Source organism: Pristiophorus japonicus, chromosome 3 (assembly GCF_044704955.1).
Source record: "Pristiophorus japonicus isolate sPriJap1 chromosome 3, sPriJap1.hap1, whole genome shotgun sequence".
Lineage (NCBI taxonomy): Eukaryota > Metazoa > Chordata > Chondrichthyes > Pristiophoridae > Pristiophorus > Pristiophorus japonicus.
The window spans coordinates 160,591,003-160,615,654 of NC_091979.1; the positions used below are offsets into that span (position 1 = coordinate 160,591,003).

At 44.2% G+C, this 24,652-nt stretch overlaps 1 protein-coding gene across 1 annotated transcript in view; it reads right to left on the reverse strand.

Annotated features, from left to right (window-relative positions):
- Positions 1-24,652, reverse strand: part of LOC139259133 (diacylglycerol kinase beta) — an 805,220-nt gene that overhangs the window by 387,669 nt on the left and 392,899 nt on the right. The window contains exon 14 of the mRNA XM_070874836.1: positions 19,156-19,272. Within this exon, the coding sequence (XP_070730937.1) occupies positions 19,156-19,272 (117 nt within the window). The remainder of the gene's footprint in view (positions 1-19,155; positions 19,273-24,652) is intronic.

Genomic DNA, 24,652 nt, shown 5'->3' on the forward strand with positions numbered 1-24,652 from the left:
ACAAAACCGAGTCTGCAGCTGCTGAAGTATTGCTATATGTGAAGTTTTAAGAATTGGTTACGAAGAAGTGCACAGGGCTTTTTAGGAAGTTCTTGTCATCGCTGATAAATGGCTCAAAATGGATTATATGGAATGAATTACTTTGAATTGTGACTGTTGTAATATAGGCAAATGTGGCTGGCATTTTGTGCACAGCAGGATCATCTAAATAATGAGACGAGATGAACGATTAGTTTCTCGTAGTATTAGTTAAGGGAGCAATGTTAGCCAGGACATGGGAAGAAGTCCCCACTCTTCAAATAATTATTTATCATCCACCTAAATCATCAGAACAGGCAGTTTAATGTTATGAAAAACGGCACCTTCAACACTGCAGTACACTCCCTCAGGGCTACACTGGAGAGCCAGCCCAGATTAAATCCTGGAATGAGGCTCGAAGCCACAATCTTCTGAGTAAGAGAGGAGAGTGCTGCTATCGGAGTCAAACTGGCAACACACCTATTGATGTGACAGACATGATACAATGAGGGAAAGTAGAATGAGCAATTGGTTCTATGAGTGAAAGTTCCATAATTTATAACTGGCAAAGCCATGAGTGGCTTAAGAACATCTTATAAATAGAACATGAATGACTAACGTCTGCATCCTTCTAATAGTTGGAATCTCTACTATTTGCATGATTAAACTATTCAACAATTGTACATCCCTGTCTGGAGTAAAAATAAAATGGGGAAGGTGGCTCAACCGTGACTAACAAAGAAAATTAAGGATAGTATTAAATCCAAGGAAGAGGCATATAAATTGGCCAGTAAAAGCAGCAAACCTGAGGACTGGGAGAATTTTATAATTCAGCAGAGGAGGACAAAGGGTTTAATTAGGAGGGGGAAATAGAGTATGAGAGGAAGCTTGCTTGGAACATAAAAACTGACTGCAAAAGCTTCTATAGATATGTGAAGAGAAAAAGATTAGTGAAGACAAACTTAGGTCCCTTGCAGTCAGATTCAGATGAATTTATAATGGGGAACAAAGAAATGGCAGACCAGTTGAACAAATACTTTAGTTCTGTCTTCACGAAGGAAGATACAAATAACCTTCTGGAAATACTAGGGGACAGAGGGTCTAGTGAGAAGGAGAAACTGAAGGAAATCCTTATTAGGCGTGAAATTGTGTTAGGGAAATTGATGGCATTGAAGGCCAATAAATCCCCAGGGCCTGATAGTCTGCATCCCAGAGTACTTAAGGAAGTGGCCCTAGAAATAGTGGATGCATTGGTAATCATTTTCCAACAGTCTATCGACTCTGGATCATTTCCTATGGATTGGAGGGTAGCTAATGTAACACCACTTTTAAAAAAAGGAGGGAGACAGAAAACGGGTAATTATAGACCGGTTAGCCTGACATCAGTAGTGGGGAAAATGTTGGAATTAATTATTAAAGATGAAATAGCAGCGTATTTGGAAAGCAGTGACAGGATCGTCCTAGTCAGCATGGATTTATGAAAGGGAAATCATGCTTGGCAAATCTTCTAGAATTTTTTGAGGATGTAACCTGTAGAGTGGACAAGGGAGAACCAGTGGATGTGATATATTTGGACCTTCAAAAGGCTTTTGGCAAGGTCCCACACAAGAGATTGGTGTGCAAAATTAAAGCACATGGTATTGGGGGTAATGTTCTGACATGGGTAGAGAACTGATTGGCAGACAGAAAGCAGAGAGTAGGGATAAACGGGTCCTTTTCAGAATGGTAGGCAGTGACTAGTGGGGTGCCTATACATTAGTGATTTAGATGAAGGAATTGAGTGTAATATCTCCAAGTTTGCAGATGACACCAAGCTGGGTGGCGATGTGAGCTGTGAGGAGGACGCTAAGAGGCTGCAGGGAGACTTGGACAGGTTAGGTGAGTGGGCAAATGCATGGCAGATGCAGTATAATGTGGATAAATGTGAGGTTATCCACTTTGGTGGCAAAAACCCGAAGGCAGATTATTATCTGAATGGCGGCAGATTAGGAAAAGGGGAGGTGCAATGAGACCTGGGTGTCATGGTACATCAGTCATTGAAAGTTGGCATGCAGGTACAGCAGGTAGTGAAGAAGGCAAATGGTATGTTGGCCTTCATAGCTAGGGGATTTGAGTATAGGAGCAGGGAGGTCTTACTGCAGTTATACAGGGCCTTAGTGAGGCCTCACCTGGAATATTGTGTTCAGTTTTGATCTCCTAATCTGAGGAAGGACGTTCTTGCTATTGAGGGAGTGCAGCAAAGGTTCACCAGACTGATTCCCGGGATGGCAGGACTGACATATGAGGAGAGACTGAATCGACTGGGCCTGTATTCACTGGAATTTAGAAGGATGAGAGGGGATCTCATAGAAACATAAAATTCTGACGGGACTGGACAGGTTAGATGCAGGAAGAATGTTCCCGATGTTGGGGAAGTCCAGAACCAGGGGACATAGTCGAAGGATAAGGGGTAGGCCATTTAGGACTGAGATGAGGAGAAACTTCTTCACTCAGAGTTGTTAAGTTGTTGATGCCAGTTCACTGGATATATTCAAGAGGGAGTTAGATACAGCCCTTACGGCTAAAGGGAAAGCAGGAAAGGGGTACTGAGGTGAATGATCAGCCATGATCTTATTGAATGGTGGTGCAGGCTCAAAGGGCCGAATGGCCTGCTCTTGCACCTATTTTCTATGTTTCTATGTTAGGAGGTGGTTCCTTTCCCAGAGAATAGTCGACCTCTGGAACAAGCTGCCCTTTCATGTGGATGCAGACTCGCTGAATTCCTTCAAGCAAAAGCTCGATTTGTTTCTGGCTGCGGCAGAGATGAACTCTTACAGAAAGTAGGTACTGCAGGGAATTTAATGGTCAGAGTAATCTCCTGGACTAGTTTCGATCGCCTAGATGGCTCGGAGAGGAATGTCCCAGATTTTTCTTTTTCCTAAATTGGCCTGGGGTTTTTTAATCTGTTTTTTTGCCTCTCCCGGGAGATCACATGGTTTTGGGTGGGGTGGAGTGTATATTTTGTGGTACACAAGGTATCGCAATTGTGTAGGACAGGCTCGATGGACCTGATGGTCTTTACCTGTCAGTCATTTTTCATATGTTCGTAATAGGAGTTCATATTGAGATGTTAGTGTTGGGATACTATTAACTATATAGTGTACTGCATCCAAGAGTAACACATTGTTGTAAAATAGATCTGTATTTATTCATAAAACAATTTGCTTTGCTGAAGTAGGTGTCACTTGGAATCCATTATAATCTCAATTTAATATGTTAATCTTGTAAAATGCTCTGATGTCCTACCACTGGAGAGACCCAGTGCCCATAAAAGGAGCATTAATAACAGTTATACACTTTGGCAAAACTCTGAAGCAAAGTTCAAAAAGATAAATTGAACCGTATGTATTCTTAAAAATATACAAGTTTAATAATTTAGAAGTATGTTCCAGCTTTAATACATTCTTAAGGGATTGAAAGCGTAACCATTCAAGCTTTGCTTCTGATGTTTTTCTGCTTTTCTATCCCTTAAGTGTGTTCAAGTTTGTAATATACTACCGGCTGCCTTTTTTTCTTTATAACAATATGTATAGTTAACTAGATTTATAGCTATCCTCATAACTTGATAAGTTTATCCAATGAGCAGTCGAGCAAACTTGGAAGATCCCAGGATTATTACATTTATTTCAAATATATTTTTATTATACAGTTGTAAGTAACATTGTTTTGATAATTTGTCACAATTGAATGTAAAAAAAATGAAATTAGCTATTGTGAATCATCCGTTCGGAAGCTTAGAACATAAGAACATAGGAAATAGGAGCAGGAGTAGGCCATTTGGCCCCTCGAGCCTGCTCCGCCATTGAATAAGATCATTGGTTGATCTGATCCTGGCCTCAACTCCACTTCACCGCCCGCTCCCTATAACTCTTGACTCCCTTATCTTTCAAAAATCTATCTATCTCCACCTTAAAGACATTCAATGACACAGCCTCTACAGCTCTCTGAGGTAGAGAATTCCAAAGATTCACGACCCTCAGAGAGGAAATTCCTCCTCATTTCCATTTTAAATGGGCGACCCCTTATTCTGACTTCTTAGGCACCCTACTTCTGGATTCCCCCATGAGGGGAAACATCCTCTCTGCATCTACCCTGTCAAGCCACCTCAGAATCTTATACGTTTCAATATCACCTCTAAGTCTTCTAAACTCCAATGAGTATAGGCCCAACCTTTCTTCATATGACAACCTCTTCAACTTAGGAATCAACCTCCTCTGAACTGCCTCCAGTGCAAGTATATCCTTCCTTAAATAAGGAGACCAAAACTGTATGCAGTACTCCAGGTGTAGTCCTACCAACAGTTGAAGCAGGACTTCCCTACTTTTATACGCCATCCCCCTTGCAATAAAGGCCAACATTCCATTTGCCTTTAAATTACTTGCTGTACCTGCATGCTAACTTTTTGTGTTTCATGTACAAGGACCGCCAGATCCCTCTGTACCACCGCATTTTGTAATCACTCCCTATTTAAATAATAATTAGCTTTTTTATTTTTCCGACCAAAGTGCATAACCTCACATTTTTCCACATTATACTCGCTCTGCCAAATTTTTGCCCACTCACTTAGCCTATCTATATCTCTTTGTAGATTCTTTGCTTCCTCCTCACAACTTGCTTTCTCACCTATCTTTGTATCATCATCAAATGTGGCTGCATTACATTCGGTCCCTTCATCCAAGTCATTCATATAAATTGTAAATAGTTGAGGTCCCAGCACTGATTGCTGTGGCATGCCACTAGTTACAGTTTGCCAACCTGAAAATGACCCATTTATCCCAACTCTCTGCTTTCTGTTAGTTAGCCAATCCTCTATCCACACTAATATATTATCCCCAACCGCATAAGCTCTTATCTTGGGCAGTAACCTTTTATATGGCACCTTATCAAATGCTTTCTGGAAATCCAAATACACAGCATCTACTGGTTCCCCTTTATCCACCCTGCTCATTACATCCTCAAAAACCTCCAGCAAATTTGTGAAACATGATTTCCCTTTCAGAAAACCATGCCGACTCTTCTTGACTGCATTATGATTTTCTAAATGTCTACCTTCTACTTCCTTCACGATGGACTCCAGCATTTTCCCAATGACAGATGTTAGGCTAACTGGTCTATAGTTTCCTGCTTTGTCTCCCTCCTTTCTTAAATAGGGGCATTACATCTGCTGTTCTCCAGTCCACTGGGACCTCTCCAGAATCCAGGGAACTTTGGTAGATTACAACCAATGCATCCACCATCTCCGCCACTACCTCTTTTAAGATCCCAGGATGCAGGCCATCAGGTCCAGGGGACCTGTCCACCTTTAGTCCCATTTAGTTTGCCTAGTACTTTTAAGTTCCCCCCCGCCCACCCCCACCCGCCCGCAATAGCCCCTTGATTATCAACCATTGGGATGTTTTTAGTGTCTTCTACCGTGAACACCGATACAAAATATTTGTTCAAAGTCTATGCCATTTCTCTGTTTCCCATTATTAATTCCCCAGTCTCATCCTCTAATGGACAAACATTTACCTTAGCTACTCGCTTCCTTTTTATATACCTGTAGAAGCTTTTACTGTCTGTTTTTATATTTCTTGCTAGTTTACTCTCATAAGCTATCTTCTCTCACTATCATTTTTTTAGTCGTCCTTTGCTGGTTGCTAAATATTTCCCAATTCTCTGGCCTTCCACTGTTCGTTGCAACATTATATGCCTTTGTTTTCAATGTGATACCATCCTTTACTTCCTTAGTTAGACAAGGATGGTTCATACTTTTCTTGGAATCTTTCTTTTTCACTGGAATACATCTTTGCTGAAAGTTATGCAATATCTCCTTAAATGTTTGCCACTGTTTTTCTCCAGTTTTACACTTTAATATATTTTCCCAGTTCACTTTAACCAGTTCTGCCCACATACCTTCGTAATTACCTTTATTTAAGTTCAAGACTCTAGTTTGTGAACTAGCTTTCTTAACCCTCAAACTGAATTTGAAATTCTACCATGCTATGATCACTCTTCCCCAGATGATCCTTTACTATGAGATCATTAATTAATCCAGTCGAATTACACATTACCAGATCTAAAATAGTCTGCTCCTTGGTTGGTGCCACAACATATTGTTCCAAGAAATCATCCCGCATGCACTCTATGAACTCTTCCTCCAGGCTACCTTTGCCAATTTGATTTGGCCAATCTATATAAAGATTAAAATAGCCCATGATTATTGCCGTACCTTTCTTACAAGCCTCTATTATTTCTTGATTTATACTCTGTCCTACAGTGTGGCTACTGTTTGGGGGTCTGTAGACCACTCCCACCAGTGACTTCCTACCCCTTATTATTTCTTATCTCCACCCGTACTGATTGTACATCTTGATCTTCTGTGCTAATATCATTTCTCACTACTGCACTGATCTCATCCATTATTAACAGAGCTACCCCACCTCCTTTTCCGTTCTGCCTATCCTTACGAAATGGCAAATACCCCTGAATATTTAGTTCCCATCCTTGGTCACCTTGCAACTACTTCTCTGGAATGGCAATCAGATCATACCCATTTATTTCTACTTGTGCCGTCAACTCATCTATCTTGTTACGAATGCTGCGTGCATTCAGATATAGAGCTTTTAATGTTGTCTTATGTGTATACACTCTGTCCCTTCCTGTCACACTCTGTTTATTATTACCCCTATTGCTACCTAGCTTTAGGTGTATGCTAATAGCATTCACTCAAGATATATATAGAATATTGTTACAACTATTTTTTCAGTCATGAAAAAGACTTCTAAATATAAATGGTTCATGAAAGTTTTTTATTGTAAACTTTTGTCACTGATTTGTCAGCCTATATTTAATAACCATATAATTATGCACTACCACATATAAAGCACAGTCAATGTTGCTGCCCCATTTATAATTGGTATATGAATTTATTGTAGTAGGCAGAAATTATTTTGGACCTCTAATATAGGAATTTTGTTTATACTGTGTAGATGCATACACTGTAGAGCCACTACAAGTATATTTTTCTTGAAAATAAATAATACATGACAATTTTAAATACATTTTTTATGATTCATTGGTTGAACTAAACATGTAGTTATCTTTCAAGGACAGGAGACCGACAGAGCACAAGCCTAATCTTCCCACAAGAACATAAATTAAATTTTACTTGATAATTTCCTTTACAGCAACCATTTCACAGAAAATAAACTGGACATATTTATGCCATACAAGTTGAATTTTATTTATGGTGCTTGTAATATATTTGTCTATTAGAACTGACAGAGAACCTCTCTAATCTGTGTATACATATATATACATACATATATACACATACATATATATATATTCATAATTTTTGGTCATGCTTTTCTGTGAATATTTACCATTGCAATTTACTATTTCCTGTTCAATTTTTCGGTCAGTGATTACATTGGGACAGGTTGGATGGACCAGCTGGTCTTTTCCTGTCCTTTTTCATACATTTGTACATTGCTGAAGGCTCTGGCCACTCGGTGGCTCTGAGGAGTACATTTCCAAAGTTTCTCTTACAACTCAATCGCAAACACAATGGGCCAGTACCTAGATGAGGAAGAGGAGAGAGCTAATGATACATCCTTTGTGTACTTCAGTGGTAATGGTCTGGGGGAAGAAAGAGAAGACCATTGCTCAAAATGGTTTGGGTATGATTGAATAGGTAAGAGTGGAGCCAAGAGAGGGTAGTTCCACGGAGCTGGAAAGCAGAGAACCGTTCGATGAGGATGGTCCATTGCGTCGAAGGCTGCAGAAAGGCCCACATAGGATGAGGATAAATAATGCACTATGGTCACAGTCACAAAGGATGTCATTTGTGACGTTGGTTAGGGTTGTTTAGTTGCTATGGCAGAGGTGGAAACATGATTGGAGGGATTTAAACATGGAGTTGCAGGAAAGATGGGCATTAGGGATGGAATGGTCGTTTGTAAGGGCAATAGGCTGGGTTTTTTGAGAAGGAGGATGGTAATGGCACTTTATAAAGGGAGGGGGAATTGCCAGATGAGACATTTAGCATGTCAGCTAGCTAGCATGATGGTCAGGAAGGGAGATTGAGTGGTCAGCAGTTTACTGGAAAGGGGATCATGGGAGTACGAGTGGGTCTCGTGGATGGAATGAATTCACAGAAATGATATGGGGAGGTGAGAGAGAAACGAGAGATGTGGGTCAACATTAAGGCATGGGGGCTGGGTGGGCAAGGGGAAGGGAGGGAATCGGCAGAGATAGCTGAACAGATGGGCTCAACCATAGTGACATAGTAACATCTGTAGTGGGAAAAATGCTTGAAACTATCATTAAGGAAGAAATAGCAGGACATCTAGATAGGAATAGTGCAATCAAGCAGACGCAGCATGGATTCATGAAGGGGAAATCATGTTTAACTAATTTACTGGAATTCTTTGAGGATATAACGAGCATGGTGGATAGAGGTGTACCGATGGATGTGGTGTATTTAGATTTCCAAAAGGCATTCGATAAGGTGCCACACAAAAGGTTACTGCAGAAGATAGAGGTACGCGGAGTCAAAGGAAATGTATTAGCATGGATAGAGAATTGGCTAACTAACAGAAAGCAGAGAGTCGGGATAAATGGGTCCTTTTCGGGTTGGAAATCGGTGGTTAGTGGCGTGCCACAGGGATCGGTGCTGGGATCACAACTGTTTACAATATACATAGATGACCTGGAAGAGGGGACAGAGTGTAGTGCAACAAAATTTGCAGATGACACAAAGATTAGTGGGAAAGCGGGTTGTGTAGAGGACACAGAGAGGCTGCAAAGAGATTTAGATAGGTTAAGCGAATGGGCTAAGGTTTGGCAGATGGAATGCAATGTCGGAAAGTGTGAGGTCATCCACCTTAGAAAAAAAAACAGTAAAAGGGAATATTATTTGAATGGGGAGAAATTACAACATGCTGAGGTGCAGAGGGACCTGGGGGTCCTTGTGCATGAATCCCAAAAAGTTAGTTGGACTCAGATGAATTAATAATGGGGAACAAAGAAATTGCAGACCAATTGAACAAATACTTTGGTTCTGTCTTCACGAAGGAAGACACAAATGACCTTCCGGATGTACTAGGGGACCGAGGGTCTAGTGAGAAGGAGGAACTGAAGGATATCCTTATTAGGTGGGATATTGCGTTGGGGAATTTGATGGGATTGAAGGCCGATAAATTCCCAGGGCCTGATTGTCTGTAGCTCGGAGTACTTAAGGAGGTGGCCCTAGAAATAGTGGATGCATTGGTGATCATTTTCTAAAAGTCTATTGACTCTGGATCAGTTCCTATGGGCTGGAGAGTAGCTAATGTAACACCACTTTTTTTTTTAAAAAGGAGGGAAGAGAGAAAACGGGTAATTATAGACCGGGTAGCCTGACATCAATAGTGGGGAAAATGTTGGAATCAATTATTAAGGATGAAATAGCAGCGCATTTGGAAAGCGGTAACAGGATAGGTCCAAGTCAGCATGGATTTATGAAAAGGAAATCATGCTTGACCAATCTTGTGGAATTTTTTGAGGATGTAACTAGTAGAGTGGACAAGGGAGAACCAGTGGATGTGGTGCATTTGGACTTTCAAAAGGCCTTTGACAAGGTCCCACATAAGAGATTGGTGTGCAAGATCAAGGCACATGGTATTGGGGGTAATGTACTGGCATGGATAGAGAACTGTTTGGCAGACAGGAAGCAGAGAGTCGGGATAAACGGGTCCTTTTCGGAATGGGAGGCAGTGACTTGTAGAGTACCGCAGGACTCAGTGCTGGGACCCCAGCTCTTTACAATAAACATTAATGATTTGGATGAAGGAATTGAGTGCAATATCTCCAAGTTTGCAGATGACATAAACTGGGTGGCGGTGTGAAACATAGAAACATAGAAAATAGGTGCAGGAGTAGGCCATTCGGCCCTTCGAGCCTGCACCACCATTCAATATGATCATGCTGATCACTCACCTCAGTAGCCCTTTCCTGCTTTCTCTCCATACCCCTTGATCCCTCAGATATTTGTCCCTCGCCCACTGTAACCGCAATGGGAAACCCACTAACTCGCACAAATGGGGTTTCTGACAAAAGGCACAGTGACACAGAGGGGGAAAATTCATGATCCCTTGCCTTTTTCAATCGTGCAAATCAAACAATGGACAGAGCACGTTAGGGGAATAGTCGGATCTGAGAGGAGGATGCTAAGAGGCTGCAGGGTGATTTGGACAGGTTAGGTGAGTGGGCAAATGCATGGCAGATGCAGTATAATGTGGATAAATGTGAGGTTATCCACTTTGGGGGCAAAAACACGAAGGAATAATATTATCTGAATGGTGGCAGATTAGGAAAAGGGGAGATGCAACGAGAGCTGGGTGTCATGGTTCATCAGTCATTGAAAGTTGGCATGCAGGTACAGCAGGCGGTGAAGAATGCAAATGGCATGTTGGCCTTCATAGCTAGAGGATTTGAGTATCGGAGCAGGGAGGTCTTACTGCAATTGTACAGGGCCTTGGCGAGGCCTCACCTGGAATATTGTGTTCAGTTTTGGTCTCCTAATCTGAGGAAGGACGTTCTTGCTATTGAGGGAGTGCAGCGAAGGTTCACCAGACTGATTCCAGGGATGGCTGGACTGACATATGAGGAGAGACTGGATCAACTGGGCCTTTATACACTGGAGTTTAGAAGGATGAGAGGGGATCTCATAGAAACATATAAGATTCTGAAGGGACGGGACAGGTTAGATGCGGGAAGAATGTTCGCGATTTTGGGGAAGTCCAGAACCAGGGGACACAGTCTTAGGATAAGGGGTAGGCCATTTAGGACTGAGATGAGGAGAAACTTCTTCACTCAGAGTTGTTAACCTGTGGAATTCCCTATCGCAGAGAGTTGTTGATGCCAGTTGATTGGATATATTCAAGAGGGAGTTAGATATGGCCCTTACGGCTAAAGGGATCAAGGGGTATGGAGAGAAAGTGGGAAAGGGGTACTGAGGTGAATGATCAGCCATGATCATATTGAATGGTGGTGCAGGCTCGAAGGGCCGATTGGCCTACTCCTGCAGCTATTTTATATGTTTGTAAGTGCTGTGCGAGGCCCCGGGAGTGCTGTGCCGTGTGGGACCCCGGGAGTATTGTGTGGGATCCTGGGAGTGCTGTGCTATGTGGGACTCCAGAAGTGTTTGTGCGGGACCCCGGGAGTGCTGCGCGGGACCCCGGGAGTGCTGCGCGGGACCCTGGGAGTGCTGTGTGGGACCTCGGGAGTGCTGTGCAGCTGCGTGGCCGCAAAGCACAAAGGGAACGTTGGTGGCAAGAGATACAAGGAAATGACTGGTGATGGATTTGTCAGTGATCAAGACCACAGGAGTAGAAAGGTGAGAGGAAATGGCAAGGTCAAGGGAATGGCCATGAATATGCATAGAAGTGTTTAAATGAATGGAAATGTTCAGGGAGAACAGGAGGGCAGTAAATTCAGAAGAGAGAAGGCAAGAGGACGATATTGAGGTTGAATTCACTGAGGATTAGGAGCCACTCAATGCAGAAGCTGAGGGAGAATATCTTGGTGAAAAACCTGCAGTGAGGCTGGGGGTAGGTGTGGGGGTGGAGAGCAGGGCAAGTGGCCAATGATGATTTTAAAGGAGAGTTGAGAGGAGTGGAACAAGGTGAGGTGGTCAAAAGGGGGAGAATGTGCTAGAGAAGTAGGTAGAGAGGATATAATGTGACTTGGTGATAAGGGCCACACCTGACGTTTTGGATGGGACAGATGGTGCAACGTTTAGCCAGAGGAAGTGGCTTCCGTAAGGATCAAGCTGTTACCACCTGTGAACCAAGTTTCAGTCAATGCCTGGATGTCAATGTAATCATCCACAATAAGGTTGTGGATGAAAGGACCTTGTCATGAGTGGATGGACATTCTGGAAGGAAATGTGGGGATAGATGGTGATTGATCCACTGGCAGAGTTCATATGGTTTGGAATGGCAGAGGAATACTGATGAGTTGGGTTAGGGATGGGGGTTGGGGGGGGGGGGGGGGGGGAAGTACCCAAGAGGAAAAAAATGAGAGGTGGTATGACTGGGTGACCGGAAGGGGAGGTGACAAGAGATAAGTGCCCAAGATTTTAAAAGAGAGGTGGAAGTAACGGGGCTTGAGTGTCAGCCAAAAAGTGCACGTGAAGGGATACAGAGGGAATTTGGATTAGGCATGACGGAGATTAAAAGATACATGGCCTGGTCGTAAACAGATATCCTTCCCCTTTACACCAAACAGATCGAAAATTGTTACACTAAGTACACTTGGTACCTTAATGCTACAATAAAATATTACAATATTTAATTAAACAACTATGAGCCACAGGTGAAATAACTTCACTGGATTCTCGTATTAGACTGTACAGCCACCTAAGAACTCATGTTAAGTGGAAGAAAGTCTTCCTCGATTCCGAGGGACTGCCTTTGATGATGATGTACTTCACTAGATCAACAACCTCACCAAATACTAAAATACTAAACAAAGCAAGGCTTACAAATTGAACAGAAATTGTCCTTTTTTTAAAAAAGTGAATTTCCTTCTGCGGGTTCAGTGGATAAAGGGACCCATCCCTGGTCTGTGTGGAGTCTCTGATGGTTTACCGTGTAAAGGGTCCCATCCTTGGTCTGTGCTAAGTCTCTGATGGTAATTCACTCTTAAGATCCCTGCATCAGCTCTCAGCTGCTGGTCTAAGTTACTGCTCTGGCAGCTTTGCTTTGTCCTCTTAATTGGGCTCAATTTTGGCCAGGAGTTGCTGTTTTTTTTTGACTAGGCTGCTTTTTCTGGCGTAACTTAAAAATCCCCAGTTTTCCCAATCAATTTGCACCAGCGTAACTCACTTAGTTACGTTTTTTTTTTAGGTTTGTTTTTTTTTCTCAAAAGGGTGAGTTACCAGCCACCTACACCAGCTCTGGCCTTTTAAGCAACTTTAGCCAGCTAAAACCCTTGCGGAGAGATAAAGAAATCGGTGCAGGTAAGTACATCGAAGGCCATTTGGCCTGGAATAGGGCGGGAAGCGGAGAGGACCTGGACCTGAACCAACCAAGCCTTACCTTAGCAATGTTTGCAAGCAAAAACCACTAACAATTCTATAAGAAATAAAAAATTAAAGTCCAACCTTCATCTTCAAACTGCAATTTCTGCATTGGGCCTGGGAAGGTAGCGGGCCGGTGCGAGAGGCCACTCGGCCTGGGCTAGGGGCGGGACAACGCACCGGGAGGCCACTCGGCCTGGGCTAGGGTTGGGAGCGATGGAACTGGCCGGCATCGAGGCCCACAGAGCAGCTGCAATTCAACGGAGAGGCTGGGGGGTGGGGGAAGGGAGGGAGCGACCTGACAAGCATCGGGAGCCACAGACAGGAGGCTGCAATTTAACGGAGAGGCTGCTGGGGGGGTGAGAGGGAGGAAGGGACCCGGCAAGCACCGGGGGCCACAGAAAGGAAGCTGCAATTCAACGGCGAGGCTGGGGTGTGGGGGGCGGGGGAGGAAAGGAGGTCACAAGATCCAAGGTGGGGGAGGAGGGAGAGAGAGAGAGGTCACAAGACTCAAGGGGGGGGGGGGGGGAGGAGGGAGAGAGAGGTCACAAGACTCGGGGGGAGGGGGGGAGGGAGGGAGGGAGGGCGAGGAGAGGACAAAAGATCTTTGGGTGTGGTCCATCCATACAGATCTTTAGGGGGGCGGGGGGGGGGAGAGAGAGAGAGAGAGAGGGAGAGAACTGCGAAGCTGTTCTGCCTGCTTTCCTGCTGTTTTGACCTTCTTTGAAAATTTTAACAATACTGACAATGCCATACCTTGCGCAAGCGTTCTGCATCATTGTGCTACGTAGGAGACAATTGATTAGAGCTCATCACATCAGGAACATCAGAGCCCGTAGGCTGCTGGGCAGGAGGCCTTACCCACCTCGGCAATTTCGAGTCAGGTGTTCATACCTGCACCTGAGTGATGCAGAATATGTCAGAAGGCTGCGTTTTTGCAGAGAAGTTGTTCGTGTGATCTGTGAGTTGCTGAGACCAGACCTGCAGCTGAGAAGTGTCAGGTGGACTGCTTTGTCAGTTGAAATGAAGGTTACAGCTGCACTTTCATTCTATTCCTCCGGATCGTTTCAAGCTACAACTGGAGATGTGTGCACCATTTCTCAACATGCAACATATGTTTCCATTCGCCAGGTCACGGCTGCACTGTATGCGTGGAGGAATGACTTTATCAAGTTCCCAATGACCGCCCAAGCAATGCATGACAGGGCTGTGGGTTTCTCAAGGATTTCCAGCTTCCCAAAAGAACAGGGCTGCATTGATTGTACCCACATCGCCTTGTGAGCACCTTTGCAGGATTCTGAGCTGTTCAGGAATAGAAAAGACTTCCACACTCCATTAATGTGCAGCTCGTATGTGACAACATGCATCGCATCATGCAAGTCGTTGCAAGATGCCCCATCAGCACCCATGATGCGTTCATCCTACGCAACAGCGTTATATCTGCCATATTTGAGCAGCAGTCGAAGGGCAGAGCTGGCTACGGGGAGACAAAGGGTACGGCCTCGCCACCTGGCTCATGACTCCCCTATGCGTAACCCGGACGGAAGCTGACCGTCAATACAACATGTCGCACATTACGATGCGCAGCATCATAGGGCTCAAATTTGACCGACTCCTTTTTTCAGCGCACTCACCAGAGATGCGCCAACTTTGTGGGCTGAAAACAGCGCCAAAAAAATCTCCCCCGATTCTGGCTGCTGTGTTGCCTCTCCCGGGGCTTGGCGCGGCATGGCTAGTCGATTGGGGGGCGGAGCTAGGACCCTGCGCCAGAAACCCTGCCAGCAGCTCTGCACATGCGCGTTGGAGTGTGCGCGCATGCGCAGTAGCTCCTGCTCCCAGCCTCTGTGTGTGTGCTGCAGTGTGGGACCCGATGCGTCCTTCCCCTATCCCGGGCCGAATGGCTTGCCGCACAGTAACGAGACTTTGATAGAGAAGCCTGGCTTCTTCCAAAGCACTTGGTTCTTTTGTTGGTTGCCTGCATTATTGCCACTTTATGTCAATATTCTACACACAACTTGAAGACTTGAGGACATTGCCATGCAAAGGTTCAGGTAGAATTGTCTATTTTGAAATCCATCTCAAAAGTTATATCCAGGTATTTTTGTAGAAAAGCGATTATAAACGTCATTAGGTTGCCAGTTTAATTTTCCACACACTCAATTACATTTTCCTCGGGTAGGGGTGGAGAAGTGTTCTGATCGGGAGGGGGGAGGAAGGGTGGGGCAGAGAGAGAGGAGAGTTTTGATCGGGGGTGGGGGGGAGGGGGGGGGTTGCGGGAGGTGATAATTGTGTAGCCAGTAATTTTAATGAGCTTACTCAAGACTTTCCTTAACCCTATTGATGAAAATGCTTTCCGAACCAAGTTAATTGAAAATACTTTCAAATACATCATAATCAATTCTTGAACATTAGATTTGGTGGAATAACTTTGCTTGAATTTTCAAAATATTTAAAAGCATAAAACAAACAGTAAATTTCCTGACTATATGGTATAAAATATTTCTATGATGGTGGATGAGCTTAGGCGGCTGGGAGAACATAACAACATAAGAATTACGAGCAAGAGGTACTTCTATTTTTTATTCGGATATTTTGAAAAAATTATGTAAATATGTTTTGTCTCTTTACTTCTTTTACTTTTGTAGTTTGAGCTTCCATGGATGTTTCTGTTGTATAGTAAATTAACTTTGCGAAGTTTGTCATATGATGTCCTGTATAGCTGTTTGATCCTATTCATATTCTTAAGTCAAGTCATTAAGTTCTGCTGGCCTCCTGAGCTACCTACCTGAGCTGATTTCTTAACTCTCCACAAGGGTTTTCACAAGCGGCCACATATGCTGGTTAGTTTGGAGTAACTATTAGCTGTCCAAAGTGGCCTAAATGGCCAAAACGGGTGCAGGTGGCTGGTAATGCCCTCTTTTGAAAAAAACTAAACTAAACTAAAAAAATCCTAACCAACTCACTTACACTGGCATAAATTGAATGCGCAAAATGGGGATTTTTAAGATACTCCAGAAAAATCAAGTTGCTCCCCAAAAAAACGAGCAACTCCTGGGCAATTTTGAGCCCATAGAGAGGATCATTGGCATCTTGAAACAGCATTTCCGATGCCTGGACCATTCCGGAAGCTACTTGCAATACTGTCCTGAGACTGTCGGTCAGTTCACTGTTGTGTGCTACATGTTGCATAACTTAGCCATCATGAGGCAGCAGCACCTGGTAGTGGAAGACCGACCTGCGGTGAGAGTGGTTGATGATAATGATTTGGAAGATGCAGGTGACGAGCAGGAGGAGGTGGAGGGGGATGATGACGAGGATGAGGAAGCCATGCAAGTGCCTGAGGCCGGAGCACAACGGTGGAGGAGGGCGGACCATCGTGCTCCTTGAACGATTGCTCGAGCCTTGCGCCAGTCGCTCATCCGTGAACGCTTTACTGATGCCTGAGGGCTCAGCGACAACTATGCCACATGGACATGTTTGTTTTTAGGAGCTGTTCTGTAATGTTGTGTTGTGTTAATGGAACATGATTCAGTTTTAATGGAAAAGATTTTATTCAAAAGTTTACAATGTACTTAACTTTACTGTAATAAAATTATTCTTGTATCCAACTTTACTTTCATATGACTCTTTAAGATCACTTAAAAACTTTAAGATCACTTATAAAGTTGTAAATTTTATAACTTACAAAAAAGTTTCAATGTGAGAAGATTTACAACAGTATCAACAACAACAGCAGCTGCAAAGAAAGGCTGCACCCATCTCTCATCCCCCTAAGTCGAACACCGCCCGCCCGCTGTGCTCGGTCTTGAACTCTCCACCACCCCTGCCCACAGGCGGTGACACAGTGATTTTGGGCTTGGTACCAAACTTATTTCTTCTAACATCTCGTTTAGTGCGCAGTGGGTGGCGGTGGGGGGGATGGTCAGGTGTTAGTATAGAGGGTCTGGCTTGGGTCTCTTCAGAGGCTGGTGTGGGGATTGCAGTTGATTCTGTCAATGGCCGCACGGTCTGGGTGTGTTCCCTTATTGCAGCAGTTAACCCACACATGCCCTCCATCATGCACCCTGACAGTGTCTCAGCGGACTGAAACATTCCCTCCCTGATGGCCTGTGTCATTGCCAGTGTCGTCCTTTCCACTACCTCTGACATTCTCTCCCTCATGGTCAGTGACGTGCTTTGCACGACCTCTGACATTCCCTCCCACATGGACAATATTCCCTCACTGATGTTCCCGGACATCATTCCCATTTCCCGTGCCATTACTGTTATTTCTCCCGACAGTCCCGCTACCTCATCACTCACCCCACTGATGGCGTCCAGGAGTGATCGGGTAAGGTTAAAGCTCTCTGCGCTCAATGACATAATCTGAACCACATCTGTTGCATCCTGCATCTCAGGAGAGCGTGGTCGATTTCTCCTTTCCCTCACCCTGGGTTTGCCTCGTGGCATCCCACTGGGACCGGCATCCTCGGACGGTGGGGCCCTGGGTGTGAGTTGCTGCAGCCCACTACTGGGACCTGCAACCTCGGAATGTGTGAAACCATGTAATGTCCCACCAGAACTAAAACCACGAATCATGGAAGGGGGGAAACCATGGAATGTCTCACCAGTACTCAAATCACTAGTCACGGAAGGAGCTGGCAACTCCAATAACTGCACATGCTCCATATTCAGTATATAAGTGGCAGCTTCATCCAGCTGATGCAACTACCCCTCACCCCTTGTTGGTCTGGAGGGTTGGCTTGGAAAATGTTCTCCTCTTCAGGTTTGGCCGCATCTGAATCTTCTTCTGCATCTTCAGGATTGGCCTCAGGTTCTGCAAAATATAACAGAACAGTCAAATGATTAGCAGCAGAGGAGGGGGTAGGATGGGTGGCATGAGTAGGCTCACACAGCGCAGGCCAGGCAGCAGGTTGATTTGAAGGGCCACGATGAATTTTCAGGACTTACCCTCTCCCTCGAGTGAGGGCCCAGCTTGTGCAATACTGATTGATGGGTCCTGCCTGGAGAAAAACAAAGCAGTGACCCTGTCTTCCAAGGGTGTCAGTGCTTACAGATTTGGCGGGACTCCTCCTGTTCGATTTCTTTCCCTTTTGTTGTGGGACAATTTCTTCTGCAAAGATGAAAATGCAACTTTTTAAAGAGAGGGTGTCTTTCTGCTGGGTGGGACATATACAGCTGGTCACATTTACAATTGCAATTGCATTGAATAAATCAAAATATTACTTACACTAACTACTTGACCAAGATCCTGCCATTTCTTTTTACACTGGCTTCCAGATCTCTTGGTGTTCACCAATGCGCAGAAATCTTCTGCAACTTGGTTCCAACGTTTCGTCATTTCTTTCGGTGGCACTTTTGTGACCTCTGCTGGTATCCAGCTCCTGCCATCTGTTCTCAATGACATTAACTAGTGTCTCCACTTCTTCGAGCAAGAAATTTTTTGTTCTTGGTCCATGTTGTTGCATTGCTGTAGCTGCTCTGAGACACTCACAGCACTTTTCCAATGTTCTTAGACACACAATACTGATTTTGCATGCAGCAATGATTTTCCTACCAGTGCTCCTTCTGGCACAAAAACACAAGCAGCTCTTTAAAAATGGCCGATTGCCAACTTGCAGTGCTCCTGCGCATGCGTGGACACCACCATTCTCCACTGCGCATGTGCAGACGGCCCGGCACATTTTCCAGCGCAGAATGCAGGCTCCATCCGCCAAGTCGACTGGCCACGCTGCGTGACTGCAGTGCAGAGGCCAGTCAGCAGCCAAAGTTTCAACATTTTTTTCCGGCGCATCTCCAAACGTACATAAGCGGCGCAACTCCGGTAAGTACGCTGAAAAATGAGCTCGGCCAAAATTGAGCCCAATATCAGGGAGATAAGTATGTAAAAACTGGCACAGCGAACCAATCTATTTTTAAGCCTCCATAGCAAAGCCCAATCCTAACTTCACCAGAGGTCACGGCAACATAAAGATAAATGAATCCCTTTATATTTAAAGTTAATAAATGGAGATTATGGATAGTTAAACATCTTGATCTTCTCAGCATACCTGTAGTCCTTGCCCATCCACTGTTGTTGTGTTATATTTGAAAGCCGGATTGTTATCATCTGAACTTGTGGTTGTTGGTGAATCGCTTTCAGCCTTTTTCTGATTGGGCTGTCTATCCTTTAAAGCAGAAACAAACCAATTAAGCAAATCTGGTACTGGCTTCTCTATTTTTTTTTGGTCACACTGGCCCAGATATGGAATCATAGAATGGTTACAACAAAGGAGGAGGATATTTGGCTCGTTGAGCCCATGCCAGCTTTCTGCAAGAGCACTTCAGCTAGTCCCACTCCCCTGCCCTTTCCCCATGGCCCTGCAATTTCTTCTCCTTCAGGTATTTATCCAATTCTCTTTTGAAAGAACATAAGAATATGAGTAGGCCATACATTGCCTCAAGCCAGTCCTGCCATTTAATACGATCATGGCTGATCTGATCATGGACTCAGCTCCACTTCCCCACCCGCTCCCCATAAACCGTATCGTTTAAGAAATTGTCTATTTCTGTCTTCAATTTATTCAATGTCGCAGCTTCCACAGCTCTCTGAAGCAACGAATTCCACAGATTTACAGCCCTCTGAGAGAAGAAATTTCTCCTCATCTCTGTTTTAAATGGGCGGCCACTTATTTCAAGATCATGCCCTCTAGTTCTAGTCTCCCCCATCAATGGAAACATCCTCTCTGCATCCATCCACCTTATCAAGCGCCCTCATAATCTTATACGTTTCACCTCTCATTCTTCTGAATTCCAGTGAGTAGAAGCCCAACCTACTCAACCTTTCCTCATAAGTCAACCCCCTTATCCCCGGAATCAACCTCGTGAACCTTATCTGAAATGCCTCCAAAGCAAGTACATCCTTTCGTAAATATGGAAACCAAAACTGCACGCAGTATTCCAGGTGTAGCCTCACCAATACCCTGTATAGCTGTAGCAAGACTTCCCTGCTTTTATACTCCATCCCCTTTGCAATAAAGGCCAAGATACCATTGTCCTTCCTCATCACTTGCTGTACCTGCATAATGTCCTTTTGTGTTTCATGCACAAGTACCCCCAGGTCCCACTGTACTGCAGCACTTTGCAATCTTTCTCCATTTAAATAATAACTTGCTCTTTGATATTTTCTGCCAAAGTGCATGATTGAATCTGCTTCCACCACCTCTCAGGCAGTGTATTCTAGATCCTAACCATTCGCAATGTAAAAGGTTTTTTCCTCATGTTGCCTTTGGTTCTTTTGCCAATCACTTTAAATCTGTGTCCTCTGGTTCTCGAACCTTCCGCTAATGGGAACAGTTTCTCTCTATCTACACCCCTCATGATTTTGAGCACCTCTATCAAATCCCGTCTCAACCTTCTCTGCTCCAAGGAGAACAGCCCCAGCTTCTCCAGTCTATCCACGTAACTAAAGTCCCACATACCTGGAACCATTCTTGGAAACATACAAAATAGGTGCAGGAGTAGGCCATTCGGCCCTTCGAGCCTGCATCTCCATTCAATAAGATCATGGCTGATCATTCACCTCAGTACCCCTTTCCTGCTTTCTCTCCATACTCCTTGATCCCTTTAGCCGTAAAGGCCATATCTAACTCCCTCTTGAATATATCCAATGAACTGGCATCAACAACTCTCTGCGGTAGAGAATTCCACAAGTTAACAACTCTCTGAATGAAGGAATTTCTCCTCATCTCAGTCCTAAATGGCCTACCCCTTATCCTTAGACTGTGTCCCCTGGTTCTGGACTTCCCCAGCATCGGGAACATTCTCCCTGCAGCTAACCTGTCCAGTCCTGTCTGAATTTTATATGTTTTTATGAGATCCCCTCTCATCCTTCTAGACTCCAATGAATACAGGCCCAATCGATCCAGTCTCTCCTCATATGTCAGTCCTGCCATCCCGGGAATCAGTCTGGTGAACCTTCGCTGCACTCCCTCAATAGCAAGATCGTCCTTCCTCAGAATAGGAGACCAAAACTGAACACAATATTCCAGGTGAGGCCTCACGAAGGCCCTGTACTACTGCAGTAAGACCTCCCGGTTCCTATACTCAATCCTCTAGCTATGAAGGCCAACATACCCATTTGCTTTCTTCACCGCCCGCTGTACCTGCATGCCAACTTTCAATGACTGATGTACCATGACGCCCAGGTTTTGTTCCACCTCCTCTTTTCCTAATCTGCCGCCATTCAGATAATATTCTGTCTTTGTATTTTTGCCACCAAAGTGGATAACCTCACATTTATCCACATTATACTGCATCTGCCATGCATTTGCGCACTCACCTAACCTGTCCAAGTCACCCTGCAACCTCTTAGCGTCCTCCTCACAGCTCACACCGGCACCCAGCTTAATATCATCTGCAAACTTGGAGATATTACATTAATGATTTAGATGAAGGAATTGAGTATATGTTGTAAATAGCTGGGGTCCCAGCACTGAGCCCTGCGGCACCCCACTAGTCACTGCCTGCCATTCTGAAAAGGACCCGTTTATCCCAACTCTCTGTTTCCTGTCTGCCAACCAGTTCTCTATCCACGTCTGTAGATTACCCTCAATACTTTGTGCTTTAACTTTGCACACCAATCTCTTGTGTGGGACCTTGTCAAAAGCCTTTTGACAGTCCAAATACACCACATCCACTGGTTCTCCCTTGTCCACTCTACTAGTTACATCCTCAAAAAATTCAAGCATGATTTCCCCTTCATAAATCCATGCTGACTTGGACTGATCCTGTCACTGCTTTCCAAATGCGCTGCTATTTCATCCTTAATAATTAATAATTGATTCCAACATTTTCCCCACTACTGATGTCAGGCTAACCGGTCTATAATTACTAATTTTCTCTCTCCCATCTTTTTAAAAAAGTGGTGTTACATTAGCTACCCTCCAGTCCATAGGAACTGATCCAGAGTCGATAGGCTGTTGGAAATTGATCACCAATACATCCACTATTTCTAGTGCCACTTCCTTAAGTACTCTGGGATGCAGACTATCAGGCCCTGGGGATTTATCGGCCTTCAATCCCATCAATTTCCCTAACACAATTTCATGTCTAATAAGGATTTCCTTCAGTTCCTCCTTCTAACTAGAATCTCGGTCCCCTAGTATTTCCGGAAGGTTATTTGTGTCTTCCTTCGTAAAGACAGAACCAAAGTATTTGTTCAATTGGTCTGCCATTTCTTTTTTCCCCATTATAAATTCACCTGATTCTGACTGCAAGGAACCTACTTTTGTCTTCACTAACTTTTTTCTCCTCACGTATCTATCGAAGCTTTTGCAGTCAGTTTTTATGTTCCCAGCAAGCTTCCTCTCATACTGTATTTTCCCACTCCTAATTAAACCCTTTGTCCTCCTCTGCTGAATTCAAAATTTCTCCCAGTCCTCAGGTTTGCTGCTTTTTCTGGCCAATTTATATGCCTCGTCCTTGGATTTAACACTATCTCTAATTTCCCTTGTTAGCCACAGTTGAGCCACCTTCCCAGTTTGATTTTTACTCCAGACAGGGATGTATAATTGTTGAAGTTCATCCATGTGATCTTTAAATGTCAGTCATTGCCTATCCACAGTCAACCCTTTAAGTATCATTCACCAGTCTATTCTTGCCAATTCACTTCTCATACCATTGAAGTTACCTTTCCTTAAGTTCAGGATTCTAGTCTCTGAATTAACTGTGTCACTCTCCATCTTAATAAAGAATTCTACCATATTATGGTCACTCTTCCCCAAGGCCTCGCACAACAAGACTGCTAATTAGTCCTTTCCCATTACACATCACCCAGTCTAGGATGGCCAGCGCTCGAGTTAGTTCCTCGACATATTGGTCTAGAAATCCATTCCTAATACACTCCAGGAAATCTTCCTCCACCGTATTGTAAATTTTTTCTGCACCCTCTCTCAGGTCTTCACATCCTTCCGAAAGTGCGGTGTCCAGAATTGGACACAATACTCCAGTTGAGGCCGGACCACTGTTGTATAAAGGTTAATTCACAACTTCCTTGTTTTTGTACTCTATGCCTCTATTTATAAAGCCCCGGATCCCGTATGCATTTTAACCACTTTCTCAACCTGCTCTTCCACCTTCAATGATTGTGCACATATATCCCCAGGTCTCTCTATTCATGCACATCTTTTAGAATTGTATCCTTTAGTTTATATTGCCTCTCCTTGTTCTTCCTACCAAAATGTATCACTTCGCACTTTTCTGCGTTAAATTTCATCTGCCATAGAAACATAGAAATTTACAGCGCAGACAACGGCCATTTCGGCCCATCGTGCCCGCGACGGCCGACAAAGAGCCGCACGGCCCTCAGTCAGCAGCCCTGAAAGTTACATATAAACCTATCAACAATGAACAATGGCAGACAGGTAAAGAGCATCTGACCCAACCAGTCCGCCCCACACAACTGCGACACCCCATGTATCGCAACATTTTACACTCCATCCCACCTGGAGCCATGTGATCTCCTGGGATGTGCAAATACAGATTAAAAATCCAAGCCAATAGGGGGAAAAAAATCTGAGAAAATTCCTCTCCGACCCATCCAGGCTATCGAAACTAGTCCAGGAGATCACTCTAGCCATATTAGATTCCCTAAAGTACTTACCATTAAATCTGCGCCAGCCAACAAGAGGTTATCCAGTCTAATCCCACTTACCAGTTCGAGGTCTGTAACCCTGCAGATCACGGCACTTCAAGTGCCTATCCAAGCACCTTTGCCATGTTTCTGCCCATTCCAGCAGCCTGGAACTTTTTAGCACAACTATGGCACAAGAGCAGAGTTATGCTGTATTCATCCAGGAAAATTCGCATGTAACTTAATCATCCCGATTTTATGTTTAAACTTCCCGATGTGCAAATTTGCACGATTGTTTGGGTCACTTTTGTGACACATCTGCCTAAACCCTCTGCTTCTCATTAACATAGTGACACTATCCAGGCAAAAGGTCAGCTCACACAAGTTTTCGGCATTTACTTGAATAATGTGCTGTCAGAGATCTATACCCAAAAAGTTAGGCACAGCACAGCATAAAATCTCCCGATATCGTCGTAACTGAGATATCTGGAATTTGATGGTGATTTTCTTTGCAATTTTGCTTTTTTACTGAGCCTTGCACTACACTTCAAAGTGCTATCAGTCTTAGTGCACTTGGTATTTTTCAGATGTCCGCCTCTGCCGACATGTTCCGAGGAACTATGCAGCTGGAATGGCCTTCCCAATGGGAATATCCCTGTGTGCATAATACGGGAAGAGGAAGTGGAGCAGCAGAACAAGAGGCTCTGTGAGTGAAGCACCCTGGCAAAATACAGCAGCCAATTTGCTGTTACCTCTATGATGTCACTGCATTTATGCTTGCTGTACACTGGTTTTTACATTCTGGCGTAGGCAAATGAGATCCACAGGAAATTTATGCATAAGTTCCTGTCGGCAAGATCGACGCATAAACCAATGTAAAATTGGACCTAATTTTTGCCTCAGTGCACTCCAGGAAATTCGGTGCCACTGTACCC